The sequence below is a fragment of the Rhinatrema bivittatum genome, chromosome 6 (genome assembly GCF_901001135.1).
Source record: "Rhinatrema bivittatum chromosome 6, aRhiBiv1.1, whole genome shotgun sequence".
Lineage (NCBI taxonomy): Eukaryota > Metazoa > Chordata > Amphibia > Gymnophiona > Rhinatrematidae > Rhinatrema > Rhinatrema bivittatum.
The window spans coordinates 46,878,246-46,903,365 of NC_042620.1; the positions used below are offsets into that span (position 1 = coordinate 46,878,246).

The 25,120-nt window shown below is 44.5% G+C and overlaps 2 protein-coding genes across 3 annotated transcripts in view; one reads left to right on the forward strand and one right to left on the reverse strand.

The window, feature by feature from the left end:
* The window catches only part of GPR39 (G protein-coupled receptor 39), a 214,613-nt gene extending 202,103 nt beyond the window's left edge, over positions 1-12,510 (forward strand). The window contains exon 2 of the mRNA XM_029605352.1: positions 11,970-12,510. Within this exon, the coding sequence (XP_029461212.1) occupies positions 11,970-12,487 (518 nt within the window). The 3' untranslated portion in view covers positions 12,488-12,510. The remainder of the gene's footprint in view (positions 1-11,969) is intronic.
* Positions 10,971-25,120, reverse strand: part of LYPD1 (LY6/PLAUR domain containing 1) — a 37,554-nt gene continuing 23,404 nt past the window's right edge. For both annotated transcript variants that reach the window (XM_029605354.1, XM_029605353.1), the window contains exon 3: positions 10,971-13,064. In XM_029605354.1, coding sequence (XP_029461214.1) covers positions 12,829-13,064 — 236 coding nt within the window. In that variant the 3' untranslated portion in view covers positions 10,971-12,828. The remainder of the gene's footprint in view (positions 13,065-25,120) is intronic.

A 25,120-nucleotide genomic window follows, 5' to 3' on the forward strand; every position in this document is an offset into this window, starting at 1 on the left:
GTGGGACTTGTTTTTTCCAGGTTTTGTATTATTTTACAATGCACCTGGTAGTAGAGGGAGTTTGTGTTGTTCTTATTGAATTGACACCAGTGTTACCCAGATTTCAACCTCTGGAATGCGTCTCCATGATGCGCATTAAAGTATGTGCGCACTTTGGGGTGGATCTTAAAAGGGTTACGCGTGTAATATACGCATGTAGCCCTTTAAAACCCGCTCCTGCGCACGCCGAGCCTATTTTGCATGGGCTCGGCGATGCGCGCAAGCCCCCGGAAACACGCGTATGTCCCGGGGCCTCCAGGCACAGCGGCCATTTGCCGCTGTGCCTGGGATTGCGGGCCGGCCGTTTGCCGGCATGCGCAACCTACACTTGCCCGGAGACAGGCGCAACTTCTAAGTTAAAGGTAAGGGGGGGTTTTAGGTAGGGCTGGGGGGCAGGTTATGTAGGGGAAGGGAGGGGAAGGTGGGGGGGGGGGGTGGCGGAAGGAAAGTTCCCTTCGAGGCCGCTCCGATTTCGGAGCGGCCTCGGAGGGAACAAAGGAAGGCTGAGCAGCTCGGCGCGCGCAAGTTGCACAATCATGCACCCCCTTGCGCGCGCCGACCCTGGATTTTATAACATGCTTGTGGCTGGGCGCGCATGTTATAAAATCGGGCGTACATTTGTGCAAGCCGGGTTGCGCGCACAAATGTACGCCCGCGCGTTAACTCTTAAACTTCGGCCCCATGTGTGTCGGTTGTGCAATTTTCTAAAGAGCCATTTCTGGAGGTAGAACACTACTTTACCTGCCTACAGAAGTCCCTTTGAGAAAATGATCTTCCCTATGAGCATGTGACAAGGAAAGAAAAAGCAAATGAAACAAGATAAGGAGGACAAGTTAGTGAATTAGGATGACCATGTGACTCCCTGTTAGCATGAGCATTATGCTGAATTGCATAAGTAGAGGTCTTATCGGCAGGAAAAAGGGGGCAATATTGCTTTATTATGGGCTGCTAGTGAGAGGACTCCTAAACTGATACAAGACCTACAAACCAAACCCTAGAGAGGCTTAGACACTGAAAAGATATTCACCAGGAATGGATAGGGGGATACGATAGAAATATTCAAATATTTGATAGGTTTCAATAAGGTACAAAAAGGTGAAACTTTCTTAGAAAAGGAAATTATGGGACTAGGGTTTATGATCTGAGCTTCAAGGATGAAGGTTCATGGGAAACATGAGAAAATACTTCTTTACTAAGAGGTGGTAGATGTCGGGAATAGTCTTCCATCAGAGGTAGTGGCAATCAACTTTGTGACAGAATTCAAGCATGTTTGGAACAGATGTGGCTGGGCAGATAGGATGGGCCATGTGGTCTTTAGCTGCCATCGTGTTCCATGTTTCTAAGATACAGGAAATCCCAAAACATAAGGGTGTAGCGCTAAGAAGTAAGGATCCCTTCTTGTATGGAGGAGAAAACTCTTATCGTTTTTGAGCGCAAAGTGCAGCTTTAATATCCATCCAATTGAGTAATCACAGTATTTCTAAGGATTTAAAAAACCAAGGCAGTATCAAGAAACACAGGGTTTCAGTCCTAAGATATAGAAACCAAAGCAAGGGTTTCTTTGCATGCATAAACCACTTCCCATTACTGACATCAAAACAGGTACCTTCACAGTTGTAAACTGCACTTGCATATTGCACTGTTTCCCAACCCTATCCTGGAAGCACACTTAAACCAGATGGGTTTCCATAATGAATATGCATGAATCTCATGTATATTCATTGTGGAAATCCTGAGAACCCAGCTGGCTAGGTGTGCTTTTAGGAGAGGATTGGGAAACATTGACATATTGTGTGTTTTATGTTTTTCTCTCAAAAGATTAGTGTGGGGCTTCCCAAACCCTGTCCTGAGGACCCCACAACCAGTCAGGTATTCAGGCTTTCCACAATGACTATGCATGAGATACATTTGCCTGTAATGGAGACTCCACACATGGTAATTTAAATTTATCTCATGCATAGTCATGGTGGATAGCCTGAAACCCTGACTGGCTATGAATCCCTAGGATAGGATTGGGAAGCCCTGATTTTGTATCTCATTATTAAGCACCTAAAATGCATGCACTGTTCAGTTTTTGAATTTATGGTCAGAATTTGAGCTTTTGGGATAGTCCTTTTTTGGACATTGGATTGATTGACAATAACACCAACAGAAACATCCAGTTAAGAACATTTTTTGGATTTGGACTGTGTGAATGTTGAAATGTTTTTGAGTTTTTGGGCTAATATTGATATTTTATAGAAAATAGTTTTTGGAGTAATGAACGATGCCTTTTGAAATGCAACTAAAAAAAGCTGGAGGTTTGTGTGTATGGTGATTAGAACATTTACATTGGATTGTCTTCAGTTGTGGCATTTGGAGAATTGTACAATTATGAATATACCTTTTTCACCTTTTATTTACTCTTTCGGATAATAGAAGGACTAGGGGGCATTCCATGAAGTTAGCATGGGGCACATTTAAAACTAATTGGAGAAAGTTCTTTTTCACTCAACGCACAATTAAACTCTGGAATTTGTTGCCAGAGGATATGGTTAGTGCAGTTAGTATAGCTGTGTTTAAAAAAAGATTGGATAAGTTCTTGGAGGAGAAGTCCACTAACTGCTATTAATTAAGTTGACTTAGAAAATAGCCACAGCTATTAATAGCAACGGTAACATGGAATAGATTTAGGGCCAGATCTTAAAATCTACGCCCAATTGTATAACATGCACACGCTGTTGCGCGCATGTTATAAAATCCGGGCTCGGCGCATGCAAGGGGGTGCACACTTGTGCACCTTGCGCGCGCCGAGTCACGATGGCTTTCCCTGTTCCCTCCAAGGCCGCTCCGAAATCGGAGTGGCCTTGGAGGGAACTTTTTTTTTTGTTTCCCCCCACCTTTCCCTCCCGTCCCCTATCTAACCCCCTCAGTCCTACCTAAATCCCTCCCCCCACCTTATTTTGTTGGCGTAACTTGCATGCGCCTGCTGTCTGCCGGCGCGGCAAGCCCCAACACAGGCCGCTGTGTCGGGGCCCTCAGCCTCGCCCCTGGACCATGGCCCCGCCCACGGCCTTACCCATTTTTGCAAGCCTCGGGACATACGCGCATCCCGGGGCTTGCGCACGCCGCCGAGCCTATGCAAAATAGGCTCAGCGTGTGCAGGGGGGTGGGGGGGGTGGGTTTAAGGGTGACGCGCGTAACTTACACACATAACCCTTTTAAAATCCGCCCCTTAGTTTTTGGGTACTTGCCAGGTTCTTATGGCCTGGATTGGCCACTGTTGGAAACAGGATGCTGGGCTTGATGGACCCTTGGTCTGACCCAGTATGGCATGTTCTTATGATGCATGAGATAATTTTGTATACATTGGAGGCAGAGCATGCAGATCTATCTCATGTATATTCATTGTGGATATCCTGAAAACCTGGCCTGTTTGTGGCTGTCACACGTTCTCTGGCCGATGGAACATTAATTGGAGTCTATGTATTGTCAAAGTTCAAAAGTCTGGCCCCATGGGCCTAACTGCCACCTCCCACTGTATCTCCGGGATATTCCACTTGTCCCTTCAGATACAACCACCCACCTGCAGTCTCTCAAAACAGTGTCTTTTTAGGCAGGTAAATCCAGACAGTTAACAAAGTCTATCCACCAACCATCCATCTTCCATTTAAGCAGGAGCACCAAAGTTCCAGTCCTTTAGCACAGCCAGTAGCACAGTCCTTCTCCTTCAGTCCCCAGCAGGCGTCTGAGATCACCCTGCTAGGAACTCCTTTTTATATTGTGTAGACTCCTCCTCCTGTAGCAAGGGATTGGCTCCTAGGGTCCACACCCACTGTTTTCCCCTCCCCCCATGTCCAGGGATTGGTTCTTGGGTCTCCACCCTTTTCTCCCACAGCTGCGTGTTTCTGTCTCTATGGCTACAGGGGGAAGGAACCAGTGTATATCCTTGACTCTGTGTCGCCGGGTTTTTCTTCCTCCTTTTTCTAGGATTTTGGTTCCAGGGAGTTTTTGTTCTATATCTCTGGGTTGGGACATAGACCCCGTCACAGTGGCCTTCGAGGACCAGAGATTGCCACCTGTGCTGTATGGGTTACAGAATTCTTAAGCCTTAAAGTCTCTCTTTAAGCATTAAAGTCTCCCGATTCAGTCATATTTCGCCAGTCGGTTTCTTCGGGAGGGATCTCATTAGGATGCCATGCAAAAGCTTGTAGGTCAGTGATTTGCATGCACTACCTCCACCGTATGCAAATGTACCTTATGCATTTTAATTGTGGATATCCTGAGAACCTGGCTTGTTTGTGGCTCTTGAGGACTGGCGTTGGCCACCCCTGGTCTAAATTTCTAATACTGGTGGTTTGTTTGGTTTGCAAATGTGTTGCCTGGTTGACTTATTTTAAGTCGTCCTTGCTTGAATAAAATGGAATAGAATACAGCGTATTGATTGTACCGCACCAAAAGACACGGGCTTCTACGGGTTTTGTCAATGCTGAGATTTGGGGAAAGAGCATGGCGCTTAGTGTCCGAATGGGAGCGGTGTAGTAACAGCTCTGCTGGCTTTCAAAAAAGCACGGAAGCCATGTCTGTTCTGTCGTGGGTTTAATGTAGCAGAGAAGCTGTGCAACTGAACTGATTTTATTGCCTGTCAGGTGATTTATGGAATAGTTGGGCTATTAGTTTGTCTGTTTTGATAGTAATGTTTTGTGATTTTGTGTATTATTCTACGTATGTTGTGACTGATACCCACTCTGAACCTTAGGAAGGGGCGGGCTTAAAATGTTTCAAATAATAAATAAAAGCTTCTCTCCCCCTGCCCCCCAAATGAACTTATTCAAGAGATGCTAGCATCACCCCATGCCCACACAATTTGGTTTAGTGCTGCCAGAGAGAAGCAGATTGTCAGCCAAAGCATTGGCGCTCCCATTGTTCCATACTGTCCAGCCTAAGCCTAGCAGGAATAGATCTGGACAGGGGGTGGGGGCTCCCCCGTAATTTTAGATCAGCAATTTAGAGAGTCTGTTGTGGAGAAAGTTATACACTGTATCCTGCCCTCGGGGGAAAAAAATAGGAATACCCCTCCACCTCCTCCATTACCGGTCCTGCTGGATCTCTGTTCCCCCTCCTCCCTTAACACCTTTCCAAAGTTCCACCTTCAGTTCTATCCTCCTTTCACTTCACCACCGTTCACTTCCTTTTTATCTTTCTCCCCACCTTTTTTTCTCCCTTTGTTCATCTTCCTCTCATCCCAATGCCTGCCTCTCTCTCCCTCCCCTTCCTCATCATATGTACATCCCTTCAGGTTCTTCTTCTCCTCCCTTCCCTCATTCCAGGTGAGCCCCTCCTCCTTCATGTTTCTCTCTCTCATTCATGTTACCTTTTCCCTCTCTCCCCTTTCTGCCTCCCCACACCTGTTTTCAGGTTTCTCTTCTCCCACAGGCTTCTTTCCCTAGGCCTTCCCTCCGCTGTTATTTTTCTCCCCCTCCTGGTTGCTCTTTTCACCCTTTTCTCCCCAGGTTTCTATTTGTATCTTCCTTCTCCTCCAGCCCTAAGTTTGTCTCTTCTCTCCTCTACTTCCATTCCCCCCTCCCCGGCCCTTTTCATTTCTCTCCTGCTGCCCCACCCTCTCCTGCTTTTCATGTCCTTTTGGGCCGTGGCAGGAACCTGGCAGCACCAGGGCCTCACCGAGTACGTGCTTCTTAGCCCAGTGGCTGCTCCAGCACCTGCAGTCTCCATCTCCTCCCCACATCCGAGGCTGTCGGTGCAGGGGAAGAGTAGCGGAGGAGACAGATTCATGCGTTGGACGTCCCCGTACTGTTGCCTTTGCTGAAATTAAGAGGGCATGGAAAGGCGGTGGAAGACAGAGCAGGGCCGTAGTCACTTTTCCTTCTCTTGTTCTTTGCTGGACTGGGGCAGGGGGGGAACCCCCCAAAATCGCCATTCCAGTTCAAGCCCTGCTGCCAACCAGCTCAGAGCGAATAATATTTACAATGATTTCGCCTTCGTTGCATGGCGTTATAAGCTTCTCTTTCAGTTCTGATTCACTGGCTCCCACCCTAAGGCAGTTCATTCGTTGTAGCCTTGCTGTGCCTTGGCACTTCTGGTTGGGATTTTCCAAACTGAACGTGTGTACTCCAAGATTGTTCGCACGATGCAAAATTGCACATCGCGATGCAAAATAGCCCGGTGGTACCTTGTTGCTGCCAGCCTAAGTCCACATCCTTGTGGGATGTTAGAGCAGTGTTTGCTTTCCGACAAGCGGGCCTGAGAATGGGATTGGAAAACCAGTTGAACGAACATCTCGTAAAGTAAGGCCAGGGAAACACAGATACTCTGGCTAGGGGAAGAAGGTATCCATATCACGGTTTTCCAAAGGTTCATTTGACTTAAATATATCTTAGTTCTTACTATAATCATAAAATCTATCTTGTGGGAAAAGGGATATGTAAAATAGAACAATAGGAACAGATATTAAATGCTTAAGAGCATTGTTTCCCCTTTTTCAATAAAGCAGACTCTCTGACTTTTTCTTACTTTACTTCTTCAGGTAGTTGCAATTATATTTATCGTTTCTTTAGTAGCCAAATCTGAAACTTTGAAGCACTGAAACTTTAATAATTTTCAAGCAGGGGACAACGGTAGAGAAGGAGAAGATTTTAGATCATATTTGATACCATCTCTCTAGTGGAAATTAAATCCTTAGGAAGTAGTGTGAAGAAATCAAACTGTTGTTTTGATTCTGGCCCCTCCTCTCTCATTGATTTTTTTTTTTTTTGCCGGAACAGATTTTGAAGGGGTTCAAAGCTATGGTCAGTGCTTCTTTGGCAGAGGGGTTAGTCCACAAATCATTTAAAAAAAATATGTAGTGACCCCCCCCCCCTCCCTTTTGAAAAAGGCAGAACTGGATCAGAGACTCTGCTCTAATTACAGACCGGTTGCCAATCTCCCGTTTGTAGCTAAAATTTTAGAAAGGATGGTGAGTAATCAGCTGACAGCTTTTTATGGAAAGGGCAGGGAAATCAGATCCAGCTCGGGCCGGTTTCCGTAAAGGGGACAGCATGGAGACAATCGTGGTAGATTTGGTTCGCCCTGTTCTGCCAAATCTAGAGATGGGGGGACAGATGTGCTGCTCGTATTTCTGGATCGGCCTAGCACATTTGACTTGGTAGACCATGAAATTTTAATCTCGCGCTGTCAGTCTGTGGGATGAGGGGGCTCAGTTCTGAAGTGGATTAGTAGTATTTTGTTTTAGCAGATAAGAGTCAAGTGCTGGTTTTTTTCAGGGTCGTTATTCTTCGCCACGCCTAGTGCAGTGGGGCGTACGCCAAGGTTCTTCTTTCTCCCCACTTCTGTTTAAGATCAATCTGTCTCCATTGGGTGCACTCATACCTTCCTTTGGCTTTATTCCATTTAGTTACTCGGGGGAAAAAATTGTTGTGCCATTGGGTAAGGATCCTCAACGGATTCTCTCTCTACTCAGCGACTGCTTGAAAACTGCAGGTAATTGGTTGGGTGATAATTCTTTAGCAGTGAATGCCGGCAAGACAGAGATATTACATGTGGGCACTGGCCAGGATCTGTTTCAAGTTCAGCTTGAAGGACGGTTAATTACTGCTGGCACTGACGTAAAAGCACTTGGGGTAACGTTAAATTCAGAGTGGTCCATGGAAAGCCAAATTAATTCAGTTTTGTATTCTGCATATAGCAGATTGAGATTGGTGCAACAACTGAAAAATTTTTTTTAACTTAGAAGCATTGAAGGCAGTGGTTTATGCACTAGTTATAGAGGTCATTGTCTATTGCAATCTTCTAAACTGGGGGCTCCCTGGCAATTTAATTTGGAAGTTCCAAGTAGTCCAAAACATGGCTGCTAGGCTAGACCTGGGATGTTCTCGGCGAGAATCAGCGGCACAGTTATTGGCAAAACCACATTGGCTGCCTGTTAAATTGAGATATAAATTTAAAATCTTGGTGTTTGCATTTAAGATCCTTTGAGGACAAGGCTGGAGGTGGGGTATCCTCCAGGGTTGCTGCCGTGGGATGGCAATTGAAATGTTATTTTGTTTTAAGATTTTGTATATTTTAATGTCTGTATAACAACTTTTAGTTGTTAAAATTTCTAAAGCAATGTACATGTTTATTACAAAAATTGGAAAGTGATTAATACATTTTATAAATAAACTTGCCCAGTGCCCACAGTCTCACACACACGTTCCCTTTCTCTCACAGGGGCAGAGCCAGGATTAGAAAAGAGGCAGAGGGAGATAAAGAGACTTGTCCAAGGTCACACAGAGAATTAGTGGAAGATTTAGAACTCAGTCCTAGCAGATCCCGATTCATTCTAAGACATCCTGTAATTCCTGGGAAAGTGAGTTATGGATTTATTCAATGAGTAACTTTATCATTAATAAATTAAAACACAAAGGGCCTCATTTTCTAAAGTTTTGCAGGCCTGCAAAACTTTAGAAAACTGCGCTAATGGGGGGGCGGCCCTGCGCTAGCCGGCAGCGATCGCACCGCTGCGGTGCGATCGCTGCTGGTTTCGCACCCAATAGCGCCACCATAGAAGGTGTAGCTAATGGGGTCAGAAGTAGGACGCGAAAAGGCCCTTACCTTTTCGTCGTCTGTGGCGTCTTCGCGGAGTCGGCCCCAGTGACGCCCCGACTCCTCCTCTTCCGGGGCCGATTGCGGTAGCGCAGGCGTGCACTACCTTCGCAGGCTAGCGCTACCAGCACAAGCCTGCGATAGCCTTGGTAAATAAGGCCCAAAGTGTTTAAATTCCATGCCAAAATAAAAGATGTGCCAACATTCACGCCATGCTTTTGTTCAAAAACATAATTAAAAAAAAGAAACATCACGCGAGGACAATGTTCCATCATTATTGATAGAGTACAGGAATCAGGCTCCCGCTTGCTGACTGGTTAACCAGAGAGCATTTCAGTGTGGACAGAATAATGATTCTTTCTGATTTGTTTTAAAATGCATGTTTTTTTCAGCATTCTTTTAAGTAACAAATAACTGAAAGGTTTATAACACTGATGGCCTTACTTTCGGTTGCTAGGGTAAGGATGCACATTGTAATAGTTGTAATAATACCGATAACACTTTGTACAATGGTAGGCTACATTTTTAATTCACTTATCTGATGAAACATTTCATGGCTCATTAAAAAGGTACCGGCTGGCGATAACTTACAGGCCAGACACAAAAGCAAGGGCATAGCTGGTTAGCTTAAAAGCAGATTAAGTTTACATGCCTAACCTAGTAGGTGTGTCTGAGGCATTGTTTCAAGAAATGAGCTCATTTGCTTTTTTTTATTTTAGATCTCTGAATTACCCACTGCTTACTGCCCCAGGCGTTTTCGTATCTTAATAATTCATCTCGTTCAGGTATCCAATATGGCATTCAAACACTTATTAGGAGGAGTAGCCTAGTGGTTAGAGCAGTGGTCTATGAACCAGGAGACCAGGGTTCAAGTCACTTTACCTGCCATTGCCTCAGCTATGAACTTAGATTGTAAGCCCTCTGGGGATAGGGAAATGCCTACAGTACCTGAATGTAAACCAATGTGATATGTTAATAAAAGTCTGTGTTATGTTTTACATGCACAAACCTGTGTGTCTGATTTCCCATGCAGACGAAGAACCTTCTTCTTTGAAAATCTAGCCCTAGAAGTCTATCATTTCCAAATGTCTTCTGTTCTAAATACTTAACAGCTATATGGTTATGGTAATTCAAATGGCCACAAAAAATTTGGCTGTTGCCATAGCTGAAGCACAGGGAAAACAATTTCTTCCTAGCCCCTCTATAGGCAGCAGCTTATGCTTCAGGATCAGCACTTTCCCCAAGACTGAGTGCCAGGGTCTCCCAATGAGTTTATTTTTCACCCACCATGGTAAGAATTAACCCCAGTGTATGGCGTGAGGTCGGTGTTTGCCACTTCCATGTTGAGATGCTGTGTCCTTGAGACAGGATACCAGGCCATGGGGTTGATGCAATACAGTTTCTAAACTCGGACAAGATAGGCTCTCTGTTAAAGGTTTGTATTTTATTTTTCTGGGGCCAAGATTCTTCTAGTTTTTGGACTTTGCTTCTAGCGAAGTACAACAAAGTAGCCACAAAGGGTAGGTGATTTCCCCATTTCTATACTTTCCTTGCAATGCACTGTTGTGCTGCTTTGTTGTGGGCTTTGGTCTACTTTTTTTTTTTTTCCGATTTCTCCACTGTTCAGCTGCAGTGCAGCAGAGGCTGGAGCTCTCCTCCTACTCTGAATGCGGTGCGACTTATCCGGTCAACCAAAATGGCTCCAGCCGTTGTAGTCGGTGCCCCGAGATTGAACTGCAGTACAGGCTGCACTGACACGTGTGTGGCAAACGTCTGACATGGGCCCAGGGTTATCTCAAAAAGTTTCTTCCATGGGAAAGAAAAGCTCTCACAAACTGTAATAGTCCCTTCTAGGTCTGTAGCAAATGCCATGGCAACTCTGCTACATAATATGTTGATTTGGGTTCCACCTATTCATGACAGATGCCCATGGTCTCCAGTATTCGAAAGGCTCATGTACATATAAGACCTTAGTGCTTAAGTAATCATGAAACAATAATTGGGAAAGTGCTGCCTCTAAAAATTAATTTCAGAATGAAAATATCATTTGTCTTTGGCTATTTATGACAAAAGAGGTTTCTCACAGTTGCTCTCTTTCTGTACAGAAAGTAAACCAGTTCCACCATATGTTCCATGTGTTTTATTGTATTGTAGGTTGGTAATTATGCTGAATACGCGGAGGGAACCCTGCCTTGTGCCATTGTATCTAACCAACAGACACAGATACTGATGCACACGTTTGCTGTCCAAAGAGACACTGCACTGTTACTGGTTCCCTATCAGAAAACAGTTCTCTAAGAGGCGGAAGCTTTCCAGATAGCCCAGGTTCATGACACTTACCGTCAGTCAGATTTGCTATTACATGTAAATAAAAATTTAATGATGTGGCTCTATACATGTAAACACGAACGGATCCATCTGAGACATTAAATATTCAGTACATTTCTTATTACAATCAAATATTTAATCATTTCCACTGTGGGCTTGATTTCTTTACATGTGCCATTTTACATTCATGAAGTTAATTTAAATAGCATTTCATTTCTATTACAGTCCAGCAGCATAGAATCTATATCATCTCAGTAACCGTAAAAAGAAAAAAAAAAAAATCAACACATCATTTAAACCCTCAGAAATATTATCTCCAGGCGTGTCATCAGTGCGGTTGCAGGCTGTGGCTTTAGCATCTGAATTCCTGCATTCTAACCCAGGCTGATAAGACCATGAAAATATGTTTTATCAAAGAGCCACCAGCGAAAGGATCTTTTCCCATAGAGAACGTTTTTATCGTGAATGAATATGGACTATGCACTTGCTGTGGGCACGGGAGGCGGGGAAACACCGCATGCACCTTTGAAACGAATCGAGTACTATGCGACGTTTTCCTTTCCCCACTCGCTCGCAGGAACACGGTCCTTAACCCGGCTAAAAGTGCGTGCGTTTAGCCGGGAAAAATGGTGGGCAATTCTCCAGCGAAAGCCATTTCACCCGGGCAAAGCCCTCCACCTAGATATATGGCTTTGAAAAACTATCAGAGTACACCGCACTAACCTTGCATCTCTTGTTTTACAAAAAAGAAAGAAATGGCATCAAAGAAGATTTGTTCTTTGCTAGTGGCAGGAAAAAAAAAAAAAGCCATCAAGCTAATGCACTAAGAAACTGCTGCAATTTCTTAGCTAGTTAAGTGCAAAACTGAGGGACTAAGGGGTCTGTTCACTAAGGCTTTACCCCCCTCCCCGATTCCCAAATCTACGTCTATACCTTGATGACTCAGGCTCTACTTGTTTTATAGTTGGCCTAACATGTAGGTTTCATTGTCTGTCTCTCTCTCTCTCCCCTTGTGTCTGCAGGACTGATCGTTGCAACTCTGGCCATCTGCTGGATGCCGAATCAGATTCTGCGGATCATGGCTGCCAGCAAACCCAAACAGGACTGGAGCATATCCTACTTCCGGGCGTACATCACTCTTCTGCCCATCGCCGACACCTTCTTTTACCTGAGCTCGGTGGTGAACCCGCTCCTGTACAACATCTCCTCCAAGCAGTTCCGCCGGGTGTTCCTGCAGGTCCTGCGCTGCCGCCTGACGCTACAGCACGCGAACAAGGAGAGGCTGCTGAAAGCCACGTCCAGCACCGGGAGTGCCAGCTACAGGCGTCCGCTGGTCTTCATGTCATGGAGGCAAAGTTCTTCCACGAAGAGAACGAGGCAGAGTTTCTTAAGCACTTTTCAGAGTGAGCCCAAGCTTGACCGCAATCCACAAAAATTGAGCTTTGAATCGGTGGAGCCAAGCGCAGAAGTAAAGCCCCCCGAGGCAAGCTTAGAAGCCAGGCAAGCTATATCGAATGGTCTCTCAGAAAGTGAAATCTGAATCCAGAGTATGAAAGGAACTGAAATTGTTAACAAGAAACTAAGATGAGAGAAAATTACTAGGGGGCAGAGGGGAGTTTAGAAAAAGTAAAAGGATTTCAAGCACTTTTTTTCCCTCGTTTCAAAATCCATGGCATGTTTTTTTCTTAAAGTGCAAACTGGAGGTTCAACCGTAACTCTTGAATTAATTTTCAGCAAACCAAAAGGGATTTTTTTTCTTTTTGTCTGCGTCGGAAGCTCTTTCATTACCGGGTCTGGAAACAAAACAGCAAAAGAATAAAAACAAGAGCAAAGCCCCAGAGAAAGGACCGAGAGGGCACCGACTCCTCCTGGCAGGTGACCCTAGCAGTGCGTCGAGAGGAGTGCCAGCACGAAGAGCAGCAGGGTGGCGCGGGTGCCCGCTCGCAGCTTGGCAGCAGAGTTGACCCTCTTCTTCAGCCGAGGTCCGTTGCAGAGCGGGGTGTTGCAGCAGCTGATGCACACCGAGTCCAGCTTGCCGGGGGCGCAGAAAGACTGGTAACCGGCGGACGTGATGAGGCAGGCTCCGGACGAGGCGCACGACTTGCGGTACATGATGCCTACCACAAAAAGCAAAAAGAGAGAGAATCTTACATGAACAGGCTTGGACTGAAATAGCACCTCTGTTTAAAGGCCTGACCCATGCTCTTTTTTCTCTTTCTACAGAGTGAAAACCAAAAAAATACTAAACAAATTTTCTTTTGCACTCTCAAAACATGTAAGAAATTATGAACCTTTACTATTAGGAGATTCGGTTTTTGAACTTTTATTTAAAAAAAAAAAATGCATGCAGGTAACTCATAACATGGTTTTTTTTTTTTAAATTATTATTACAGTGTTTTTCTCTTTCCTTCATTTTAAAAGTATGTAATACCAGTTTATGCCCCATGCTGTAACGCAGTCCTTTTCTCCTGAGCAGTTGTGGATGGCTCCTGTCTGACTCTTGCATGGCACAATCCATTAAAGGAAGGAATCTATAACCGCTTTGCAGTCATTGAGGATATTGCTAGCCCCAAGAAACTTTAAAAGCCCAATAGTACTAGGTCAACCAAAGAGGGCTTGATTTAAAAAAACAAACAAACAAAAAAAAAACCAACATTGACATACTTAAAATTGGGTTTTACGCGAGTAAATTTTGAAAATTGCTACGATAGTAGGCTACATTTACGAGTGTAACTCCTTTGAAAATCACCTCCTTAGATTTTATTTCGAATTTAAAAGCACAACCACACACTGTTCAACCAGTACTGGTTTTTTGCTACTTGCATAACCAACAATTGGCAAATGCCATCTCCTCTCCATCGATGGGAGCCCCCTGTATGTCATCTCATTAGCCCCGATGGCGGGAAGAGGAAACCTTTAAGTGCTGAGCACTGCAGCACATGCACGGGTCATGGCAGAGCCACATTTTTGTACTAGCGTGATATTAATAATGGCATACGACAGAATTCCCATTTTCTCTCTCTTATGGCCCTCAGTTGTGTAACGCGTTATTACTGGTACCTTTCTGCAACCTCATTCCCCGTGTCATCATTCCGCAAAGTTTGTCGTTCAGCATGATTGAAATCTGGCTCTGAGCCTGATGCACAAATACCATTAAGCACTGTAGCATCTACCAAATTTACTTGAGGGCCTGCAGGGAGCAAGGATGGGAATGGAGGACACATATTTCAAGTAAACTGCATTAGAGAGGCCATAAAATCGTGTTCCTTTGTATGTGCCTAGCCAAGCCTGCCTTTTGTCTTAAAATCTGGCACATGTACAAATCAAAGGGGACTCTGGGCTAGAAAGGAACATATCTTGTCAAAAGAATGAAATCCATGTGAAGAAAAAAAAACAACCCAACCCAAAACAAATGCAAGAACTACAATACAGCGAGTGCACAAAACAGGCACAAGAGGTAACTATTTCCTCTGACCTTTAGAGGCCATGGTGCTAAGCATTATTATTTTATTATATGCAAAATAATGAGCTGAGAATTATGCAACTCAGCTCACTAGCTATTAACACAAAGTTAAATAACATGCGTTAAAACCTGCAAATAGCAACACAGACCAATTAACGCAAGAAACTTAAACCATACCTCAGGTAGGTTATGGGATTTTTGTGTTCATGTCAGCGCTATCATGCTAACTTTTAACACCAGAAATGTAGCTCCTAAGTGATTTGCCTATCATTAACATGGGCCATTGACATGACATAATTAAGACACAATGATGCCCTGATTTATTGCACTTTGTACATTGGTTTTTCAATAAATAAGGAGCAGGTACCATACGGTATACAGAATCACCTGATACGCATGATAGGACCTGAGAGACAGAGTGCCTTCCAAAAGAAAATATGCAAAAGATGAAACATGCGTACATTTCACATCCACTGCTTTCTATGTTCCTTTTAGCAAAAGTACTGCATAGTAAAAAGGAAGTGCTATTCTAGGGTTATAGTCATGAAGGCACTTCATATATCCAGCAAAATGTGCAGGGCCAAAGAAACTAAAGTGGTCTGTGAAATAAAGGTTAGCATGCATGTCAAGGCCATTTTGCAAATGCTAAAAGTAGCATTCTATACAACAAGGTCTTACCGTAGACATTAAAATGGTCCCCCAAGACATGAGTGGGAGCATGTTAAACGCCAATGAGGGTGCATCATATGCAGATGAGGCGTTATGGAACATGCGCTCTTTTCCACCCACTATTCACCGTGGGCCCGCTAAACCCCAAAATTTAAACACTGGCCGCAGCTCAGGCGCTGAATTTTTAGCATGCGTCCTGCCTTGAGAAAGGCAAACCTTCACACTAGCTGCCACAAAATTCCTCTTGCTAAATCAGCCCAGTTAACAGGAGGGATTTCATTACTCCCAACCTGCTCATGAAGTTCGGGCCCCCTTCCACCCTCAGAACCCCCTCCCATCAACGGCAAGACATTCCCCAATGCTGAACAGCAGCGAACCTCCCCTCCCCTAATACAAGCATCATCAAGCCCTTGTAACCCCCTTCAGTGGCTGACCCTTCCCAACCATCTGGAAGGCTCGCTCACAGCTCTGGAGTATCCCCAGTGCCGATCTTCCCCAAAAGCCTTCCTGCCGGCACTCTGACTGATGTCACTATGCAGCGATTCATCACAGCAGTGAAGCTCCACCTAGAGGCGCCATGCGACGTCCAGCAGTGGTGCCCGTTCGGCAGGGAAAGGTCTACACTGGGAACCCTTCATGACACTAAGAAGGCATTCAGAGGGGTGGGGGAATCAGGAGGCAAGGGATCCAGTCGCTTGGGGGGGAGTTACCTTAAGGAATGTACAGATGCTTGATTGTTCCATGGGGAGTCACGCCAATGCTGGGTGGAGGGATGGGTTTGCTGATGTGCCAGTGGTGCCAATCGGTGATGCGCTAAGGGGCAGAAGGTGGCCTTGAAGCCTATGTGGCCTTGGGGGGTGGTGAGGAGGGATTAATGCTTTGAGGACAACTGGGAGCTTGCGCTTGGTGAAACCGATTGCATAAGCATGTTAAGCCCCATTTTTGCAGGCACATGAAAAGATTTTAGCTCCAGCTTTATTGCACAAGCCCCTAAATGAGCAAACAGGCATCAGCAAAAAAAATATATATCTTTTCCTAGCTCAACCAGGAGAGATGCTGCAAGAGGTCAAACGGTCAAGCATTTGGCTTGGAGCACGAAGCTTACATTCCAAAGATTTGAAAACCAGGTTGAAGAGCAACAGTAAAGAACAGAAATCAGGCAGGGTAATAACAATTAGTCTGTTCTTACACACCATCATCTTAAAAAAAACCAAAACACACACACACAACGCACCAGACCATACATAAACACCCCACCCCCTCTTCCGTCTTGGCATCCTCAGCAAGGATTCACTTGACAAGGTAAGAGAACTAAGGCACATTGGAAGGGCTTTATGGAAGCTTCTGCTCGGTGGATAAATGGAAATGATCTGTTCTTGGTGCTATCTGGCACCTCAAGCACATGCATCCATTCAGAGGCTAATTTTCAAAGGCATTTACGAAGGGGGGGGGGGGGGGGAGTACTTTCCCCCCTTGGAAATGGCCCTTTACAAAATGTCCTGGCCCACACGTGAGTAAACGTATTCGTGTGTGATTTGTATGTGCCAGCGGCGTGGCCACGGGTGGGCCATTACCCACCCCCCAATTTGGACCCAGGCCCACCCAACCGGCAGAGGCCTGTCGGAGCAATGCCCTCACGAGATCCCATCCCTGCAACGGCAAAGAGGACGGCCAGAGCTGCAAGGCCATCGTGGGATTCCCATCCCTGCGACAGAGGAGAGCCGAAGCTGCAAGGCCAGGCCCAAGGCGACCGGGTGTACAGGGCACACTCGAGGAATCCGCTTGGCTGGCGGCAGCAGGAGAGGCCGCTGGCAGCCGAAGGACAGAGTGCCTGCACATGCTCATACCCTCTCTTCTGTTCTCTTCTCTTCATGCACAGCTTCTGCTCCCTCCCCCCCCCCCCCCCCAAACAGGGAGATCGGTGGGCTGTACGGCCCGAAGATAGCAGAAGGCCCTCGGGTATCCTAGTTTACGAACATACGCTCAGTAGGGACCTGCATCAGTTTTTTTTGGGGGGGGGGTTGGGGTTTTTTTAAAGTTAATAACGATCTATTCATTGAGGGAATGGGATATTAGAGAGTCAAAGTGGACAGGTAAGGGCCAGACAGGCTGCCGCAGGATCCCATCCCTGGGGCGGCAGAAGACTTTGGCTGTGCCTAATGAAAAGGCCCTGTGTGTGTATGTGGGTGAGAATGGGTGCCTGGGTGTGTGTTTCTGTGTGTATAAGAATGGGAGCCTGGGTGTGGGTGAGAGAGTGAGAGCTTGTGTGTGAGAGCTAGTGTGGGGGTGGGGGAGAACATATGAGAGTGAGAACTTGTGTGGTGGGAGTGGGAGAGAGGAAGGGAAGAAGACAGTAGGAGAAGAGAGACACTGGAAAGGAATTAGGAAATAAGCGACATGGGAAAAAGTGACCAGGACCAACTGATTAGAAAAATACAAAGATCATACAACAAAGGTAAAAAAAAATAATTATATATATATATATATATATATATATATATATTTTATGAGACTTTAGCAATTTGAATATGCCATCTTTGGGAATTTGCATTTCTTATATTTTCCTCTTTCTTCTGTATTCCACCACGCTCTCAGGCTTTCTATTTTGGTTTTGTCTGCCTGTTTCTGTTTCTAATTCGTAGGCTCTTATTTCTATACTAGGTAAAGGTTGGTCTCTGTTTTGCCTCTGTGTGTGTGTGTGTGTGTGTGTGTGAGACTGAAGTGCAGTATTTCTGCGGGCGTGCGATTTCTCTGTAGTCCAGCTTCTTCTGCTCCTCCAGTAGGTGATGTATTAATGTTCTAGGGCCTGGTGTAGTATTTGCATTGCTACTTTTTCATATGGTTGCTATTATTTGAACTGCGAGAGTCAGTGCTGTGACTGTATGGTATGGCAAGGTAATCTAGACGTCTTTCTTTGCTGGAGTTTGTGTTACTTCACAAAATAGCAGTGGAAGGATATTTTTTGTTCAGGTGACACCAGAATTTGAGTATTTTTTTTTCATGTTGGTTGTAATGTGAATTGTCCAAGCTCTGCTCTTCACCTATTCTAATGATTAAATCTGTTTTATTGTAGTTCTGGTGATTTCTGGCTTTCTGCAAAGAGGATTCATGAAAGACTACATTAATTTTTGTTTTATTACATGATTGATTGATCTGATTGTTTGTTTTCTTTGCTTTTTATATGATATGCTTGTGCATTTATAAACTGCAATAAATATAAAATGAATTAATACAAGTTAATAAGGAATGTTTAATGCTGTAAGTGCTTGAAATAATGGAGGTAAAATATTTTAAAGTTTCACGCATGATGCATAATGGCTGTTGCAAACTACTTAGAAAGCCATTCTAAGGTACAGTATATGGCATTATTTATCAATAACAACTAGTAGGCCTCAGACCTGCATGCCTTCAGCCCACCCATGTTAACCTTGTGCCCACCCAAAAAAATCAGTTCTGGCTACGCCACTGGTATACGCGTACGTTTTCCTGCGAAGAGCAGAGGTATCTCCAGGGGCTGGGCTGAGGAGGGATTTGTACTTTCACGATTCCTTCTGCATTTTCAAAAGCGTGCACGTGATTTTGTCCCAAATAAATCTCCGCTCACAAATAAGCACGTTTAATTGTATGTGGGCAGTTTTGGTAGGATCATTTTCAAAGGGAAAAAGTATGTGCGTTAATTGCCTTCAGATTTATATATACACTGTTACAAAAGTATCCTTTCAATGGCGTACATAAAAAACAAAAGAAGCCATGGGAGCATTATATGGAATTCTTCTTTAAAAGCAAACAATGGGCATTTTAGCATCGGTTCTGAAAATTATCCATTAGAGTTTCTAGTTTTCAGTTGTTATAAAATAAAAAAAATTCAGTGTTAATTTTTGTATTATAAGATATATTAAAATTGGTGGTGGGAGGGGGTGATTTTTCAAAACCTGCCACATTGCACCTTTTAACTGTCTCCCCCCTTGCTTATTCTTCATACCCATCTGAGCCACACTCTCATTCCTATCGCCTCAGTGCAGTTCTCCTCCTCCCTCCAGTGTGGCCCTCACTGGGCCCTCAGTCTTGGCTTGGCGTCCATCCCTGTTTCACATGTGGCTGACCTCTTTGATTTCACAGAGGGAAAACGCTGTTCTCATGAAAGCGGATGGCAAATGCCTCAGGCCATCTCTGTGTTTCTTTTAAACTCCATTCTCGAGCTGCTCGTGGGTTTTATGGAGAGCCTAAAATGTTTTGGTTTTAAATCCCTGCACAAAGTGCTGCTCAATGTGTATATCTATCTATCTGTCTCAGTCTCAGACCATTTTCTTGACATTATGGGCACTTCAGGTAAAAAATGAACATAACGGGACCAATTAAAATGTTACATTTGGCCACACACCGGTCATGCAGAAAAGCTTTGCTCACCAGAAAAGCTAAACCACCTCCAACTGGATTGGCTACGTTAGCCTTATTTTCAGCTCTAACAGAGCCAATATGGGACTGAATACAGTGCACGCATCTGACCCTGCCGTATTCATTCCTGAACCTAATCTAAAAGATGCGTTAACAGTTTTGTCAGCATACTAAGAAAATGCACTTCAGACTCTGGTATAATGCAACTTTCTTTTCTGTTTTACACTATAGAGGCCACTTAAAAAGGGAATTCTGAGCCGCAGAACTATTGTCTGCCCGTGATAAAGTGCCCAGCTGACTGAACACTGGGTTTTAGACCCAACAGATTAAGAGCTAGCGAACCTTAAGAGAGCTGCTCACTGCTTCCCGGAGCATCAATTTGCACAATGGCAAAGGCAGAACAGTGATATCGTTAAGCAGAGGAGGGAGTGGACAGGTTTGCTGACCCCCACCTAAGTCCTCTGCGGCTACAGCACTAAAACCATGCTCCCACTAGCGGAAAATGAAACTACAAACTGAAAACAAAATTATAAACTATGAAGGGTCCGAAGCGAGTCACGTGTTTGAATGCCGTGTGCCTAAAATATTACCTCACTGCCTGACAAGCGTACGACATTGGATGAGCTCATAGCCGGTGTTCTTGTACTAGCTTTCAAAAAAAATTTTTTCCATGCAAAATGCCATTTTCTGATTGTTTTATGATCAAGGTAATATTCTTGTTTCTGAAATCCTGTAGAGAAATTCTAAAACTCAGTGCCAGGACCAGCTTTTTCTAGGCCCAGGGCAGATATTCAGAATTCCACCCTCCCCTGCGCCTTGACTCATGAGCGACTGCTCTGATACCTTTGAGGGCAAAAGACACAGCTGTCTCTCTGGTGGTAGAGACTCCAGCGACGCTCTCTCCCTCCGCCCCCCTGCTCTCTCTTCCTGCCCAGCATCCCGGTTTTTCTCCACCACTCAATCAGGCCGATTCAGTGAAGTCCGCGGGAGAGCGGGCGAACAGGCCACTCACCTGTGCGCGCGATGCAGTATTTAAATTAGGTCCGGCGGTAGAAACGGGCAAAAGGAGGCTGTCAGCGGGTTTGACAGCCGACGCTCAATTTTGCCGGCGTCGGTTCTCGAGCCCGCTGACAGCTACAGGCTCGGAAACCGGACGCCAGCAAAATTGAGTGACCGGTTTTCGACCCGACAGCCGCCGGCTGACTTCAAATTTTTTTTAATTTTTTTAAATTTTTTTTACCCTTCAGGACCTCCAACTTAATATCGCCATGATATTAAGGCGGAGGGTGCACAGAAAAGCAGTTTTTACTGCTTTTCTGTGCACTTTCCCGGTGCCGGAAGAAATTAGCGCCTACCTTTGGGTAGACGCTAATTTCTGAAAGTAAAATGTGCGGCTTGGCTGCACATTTTACTTACTGAATCGCGCAGGCATACCTAATAGGGCCATCAACATGCATTTGCACGTTGAGGGCGCTATTAGGTTCGGCGGGTTGGACGCACGTTTTCCCGCCCCTTACTGAATAAGGGTTAAGGGAAAACGCGCGTTGAATGCAGGCAAGTAGGCCGATTGGAGCGCACTGTACTGTATCGGCCTACTTGCCTGCATTCACCTCTTCCTGCCCCCCCCCTATTCATTTCTCACTCTAGATATCCCTGAACTGCTACCGATCCCTACCCAGAACTTGCGTAGAAGCAGAATACCTCACCTCCGTCACACACACAGAGAATGCAGACTTTCACCAAATGCAGAATAAGTGACCACAAATTAGAAATAGATATATATTGGGGAGCGTAGGAGAGAAGAGAGAGACATCCCCAACTAAAAGGAGACCACTCTGGAAAGGAATGACCTGAGAATATTGATACCCGGAGAGAAAAACTGTGCCAGCTGTGAGACCCGGGAGAGAGGTGCGTCTGACGTCATCATCCGGTGTCTGCTGTATAAATTTAAACAGACGGTACCCCGCTATCACTGGCGTGCCGCCTAAGCCGCGCGCCTCCGAAGGGGCGCACGGCTTTGTCCGGCTTAGTCCAGAGAAGCCGTCCTCCCGATATTGTTGGTAGGAATAATAGCTGGTGAACTCTTCCTGAGTACTCCTCAAAGGTTCTATGGGGAGGAAAAGAAAAGTAAAAACCTTTCCAGTATCTCCTATAACACCAAGGGGTCCTATGGACAAACACGTCGTTAGACGGATTGAATCACCAAGTGAGGACACTATGGGGGAACAGTTCTCTGCTTCCCTCAGTCCTGGTGAAGGTCCTTCATTTCCCCCACAACCTAAAGCATCAATTCCAGAAGGTTTTCTACAGTTAGAATTTAGCAGTCCATTGAAGGACAGCGTAATTCCTGCAGAGACTCAGATAAGTAATCATTTATTGAAATATGATGTAGGGTTAGATACAGGGGAATTAAAGAGGCCAGAGATCTGGCCTATAGATCCCCCTGATAATATAACCCTCAAAGATTTATGGAAATTGATGGCTACTGTTAATAATAATGTTTCGCAAATGAGTAGGTCATTGTCAGGAATAGTTAATGTGAATAAATTAAAGATAGAGGAACAAAGTAAGGAAGTGACTAGTTTGAAGGATGAAATGGGAAAAGTAACATCTAAAGTCAAATTGTTAGAAAATACTGGGATAGCCCAGATTAAAAGATAGTCTTTCCATTCACAGAGAGCTAGAAAACAGAGAAAATATGATGAGATGTAAAAATTTGCATTTAATTAACTTCCCGCAAACTAGACTTATCACCTAGTGAAATGTTAAAAAAAATATTTCAGGGAAATATTGCAATATGCTGAGAAGGAAGTACCTGTTTTATCCAAAGTCTTTTACTTCTCCAAGAAAACTGGAGGGGGTGGAAGAGGAAAATCCAGATACTTCATCTATTGGTGTTTCCACATTCCTTGAAGAGTCAATTGACAATATACAAAAAAGAGCCACCTTATTTGTTTCAATGCTATTGGAAGCTGACAAAGATAGAGTGTTTAGGGATTTCCTTAAACACAGAGATATGAAGTTTTGTGGTCAAAAGATTTTAAATGTTTCCAGATGTGTCTCGAGCCACCCAGGCTAAAAGGAGGCACTTTCTCTCTCTATATTTTAAAGTGTTGGCCCTAGCGGCAACCTTTTTTCTGAAATATCCATCTGTTTGTCTTATTACTTTTAGAGGGAAGAAATATAGTTTTATTCACCCTTTACATTTGGAGCCTTTTATTTTAGATAAAGATACAATTGGAGGAAATAAGATAGAAGGCCAGTAAAAATCCTTTTCTCTCTCTCGTACCTGCTTGTTTATTATTATTTACTGTTTTATAAGTTAGCTCCCCCAATTATGGGTTACGTAATGGAGAAGGGTGTGAATATGTAACAATATTATATTAAGTGTGGTGTACTTCTGTAATACTTCTTTGAAATTTTGTTTAAAGTTTAAATGAAAATTCAATAAAGAAAAAAATTGAAAAAAAAAGAAATAGATAGAATTCGGTTTGGGGGAATCATTTGTTGTGCTATCCTGTTCAGCTTCCTGCCCTTCTTCCGGTTCCCTGCAGCTAGGAGGGGGAGGGGAGGGCTGAATTAGGCAGCAGGGCACTCTTTTTCCCCATTGTGCTGTGTCTGCTCAAGGTGGCCTCTCATTCCTTGTATGCTAGCTGGGATGGGAAGGACTGAAGCAAGCAGCAGAGGGGCCGTCTTCTCTCGCCAGAGATTCAGGGGGAGGGGCAGTAACCAAGAGTCATTGTGGCCAAGTCCTGTCTACTTCCTTGCTATGCCCACAGGTAAAAGCAGCCCTGCTGCTGATGCTCCCTTAGCTGTATAGAACTGGGGGCAGGGCAGGCCTATCAAATTTTATTTCCTGTGTTGTAACTCCAGCCTTTGACCAGGGCAGGGACGCTCAAAATCGGTCCTCTCCTCCACGCGCTCCAGTCAGGCAGCTTTTAAAGGATACCCCTTAATGAATATGCAAGAGAAATATGTGCATACATAGGAGGCAGTGCATTCAAATAAATCTCATGCATATTCATTAGAGAGATATCCTGAAAACCCAACTGGCTGGGGTCGGGTGGGAGCCACAAGGCCCGGTTTGAGTGCCTCTGCACTAGAGTACATGTCAAGTGATTCTTGCAGGGTTATAGGCTGACCTTGCTAAAATAAGCAATTCAAAAGGGCCAGCTTTTTTGTATGTGAAGTAAACGTGGGAACTAAACATATGGTGTTATTAAAGAAGCCAAACAATACGGGTAAACGTCAATAACCTTCACATAAAAATATGGAAGAAAAAATAGTCATTTATGCCTCTGTTCAAATGCAGAAATACACCACAGAATAACTCAAATCTAGTTTCCTGTCGACTTTTCCCCACATGATCATGCCTGACTTTGCCTCAAATTATTGTATTGTTTTCTTTGCAAATATTATTTTAAAGAGATGCCTCCTATCCACCCTTTCATTTTCATTACACTCCATTCTTCAGATGTTAAAATTTCCAGCAAAAAAAATGTTATCATCATCTCTGGCTAAAGAACTCTGAAATGTCTAATCTAATTTCACACTATCCTGCAATATCTATCGGATTAACCTTCTGCCATAAACATGTCACCTGGAAATGAAAACGTCTTAGATGAAAATAGGATAAATGGTATAGATCGGGGGAAGGCAACGCCGGTCCTGGAGTGCCGCAAAGAGGCCCAGTTTTCAGGATATCCACAATGAATATGCATGAGATACATCTGCATTCAGAGGAGGCGGTGTGTGCATCTCTCACATGCCTGTTCTTTGTGGATATCCTGAAAAGCAGACCTGCTTGAGGCACTCCAGGACTGGAGTTGCCTGTCCCTGCAGTAGATTTGATGTCCATTAAGAATCTCAGCACCCCCATCATAAACTCACACCACAGCGTTCAGATGTGCGCAGGAATAAAAACTGAGCCACACAACGCCTGACACCGAAACAAAAACTGACAGATGAAAACTATAAACTGCTGAAGATCATTAATTAGCCCCGTCCTTTGCTTTGTTACTCCACATTGTTGATACATTTTCAAAGCTTTCTCCCTTCCCATTTCCCCCCCCCCCCCCCAATTATATTTTCCAGTGCAGTTCGGTTTTACTTTTCCTCTTCCTGCCAAGATGCAGGGACAGGCACTAGTCCGTTCTTCTGCACAACCTCGCAGCCGTTAACCGACTCATCACGCCACCCTTCTAACAGGGCACAGACTTGTTCCTGTCAACGTGGTTGGAAGTTGCCGGGGCAATGATACCATGAATACATCAGTTCAGCGAGCTTCAGTAAGGGGAACCTTTGCAAGCAAATGTGGGAGAATGCCATATGTTACTGAAACTAAAACATCTGCTGGGATTTCGAGCCCCAACTAACCTCTTGACAACTGCAATGCAAAAATATAATGAGAAGTGAAGGCAACTGGTGATCATGACCGGAGGCTGCTGGCAACATTAACGTCATTTATTTATTCATTTCATGAAAAAATTTCTATTCCGCAGATCCAAGTGAACCTTCTCTCCCTGGAGTACAACAGGAACATAAAAATGTAAACGTAAAACTGAAAGGGATTTCTGAATGATTCGCTGCCAGTGGTACGGCGAGGGAAGCTTAACATGGCAAGCAGTTCTAACAAGCCAAACATTG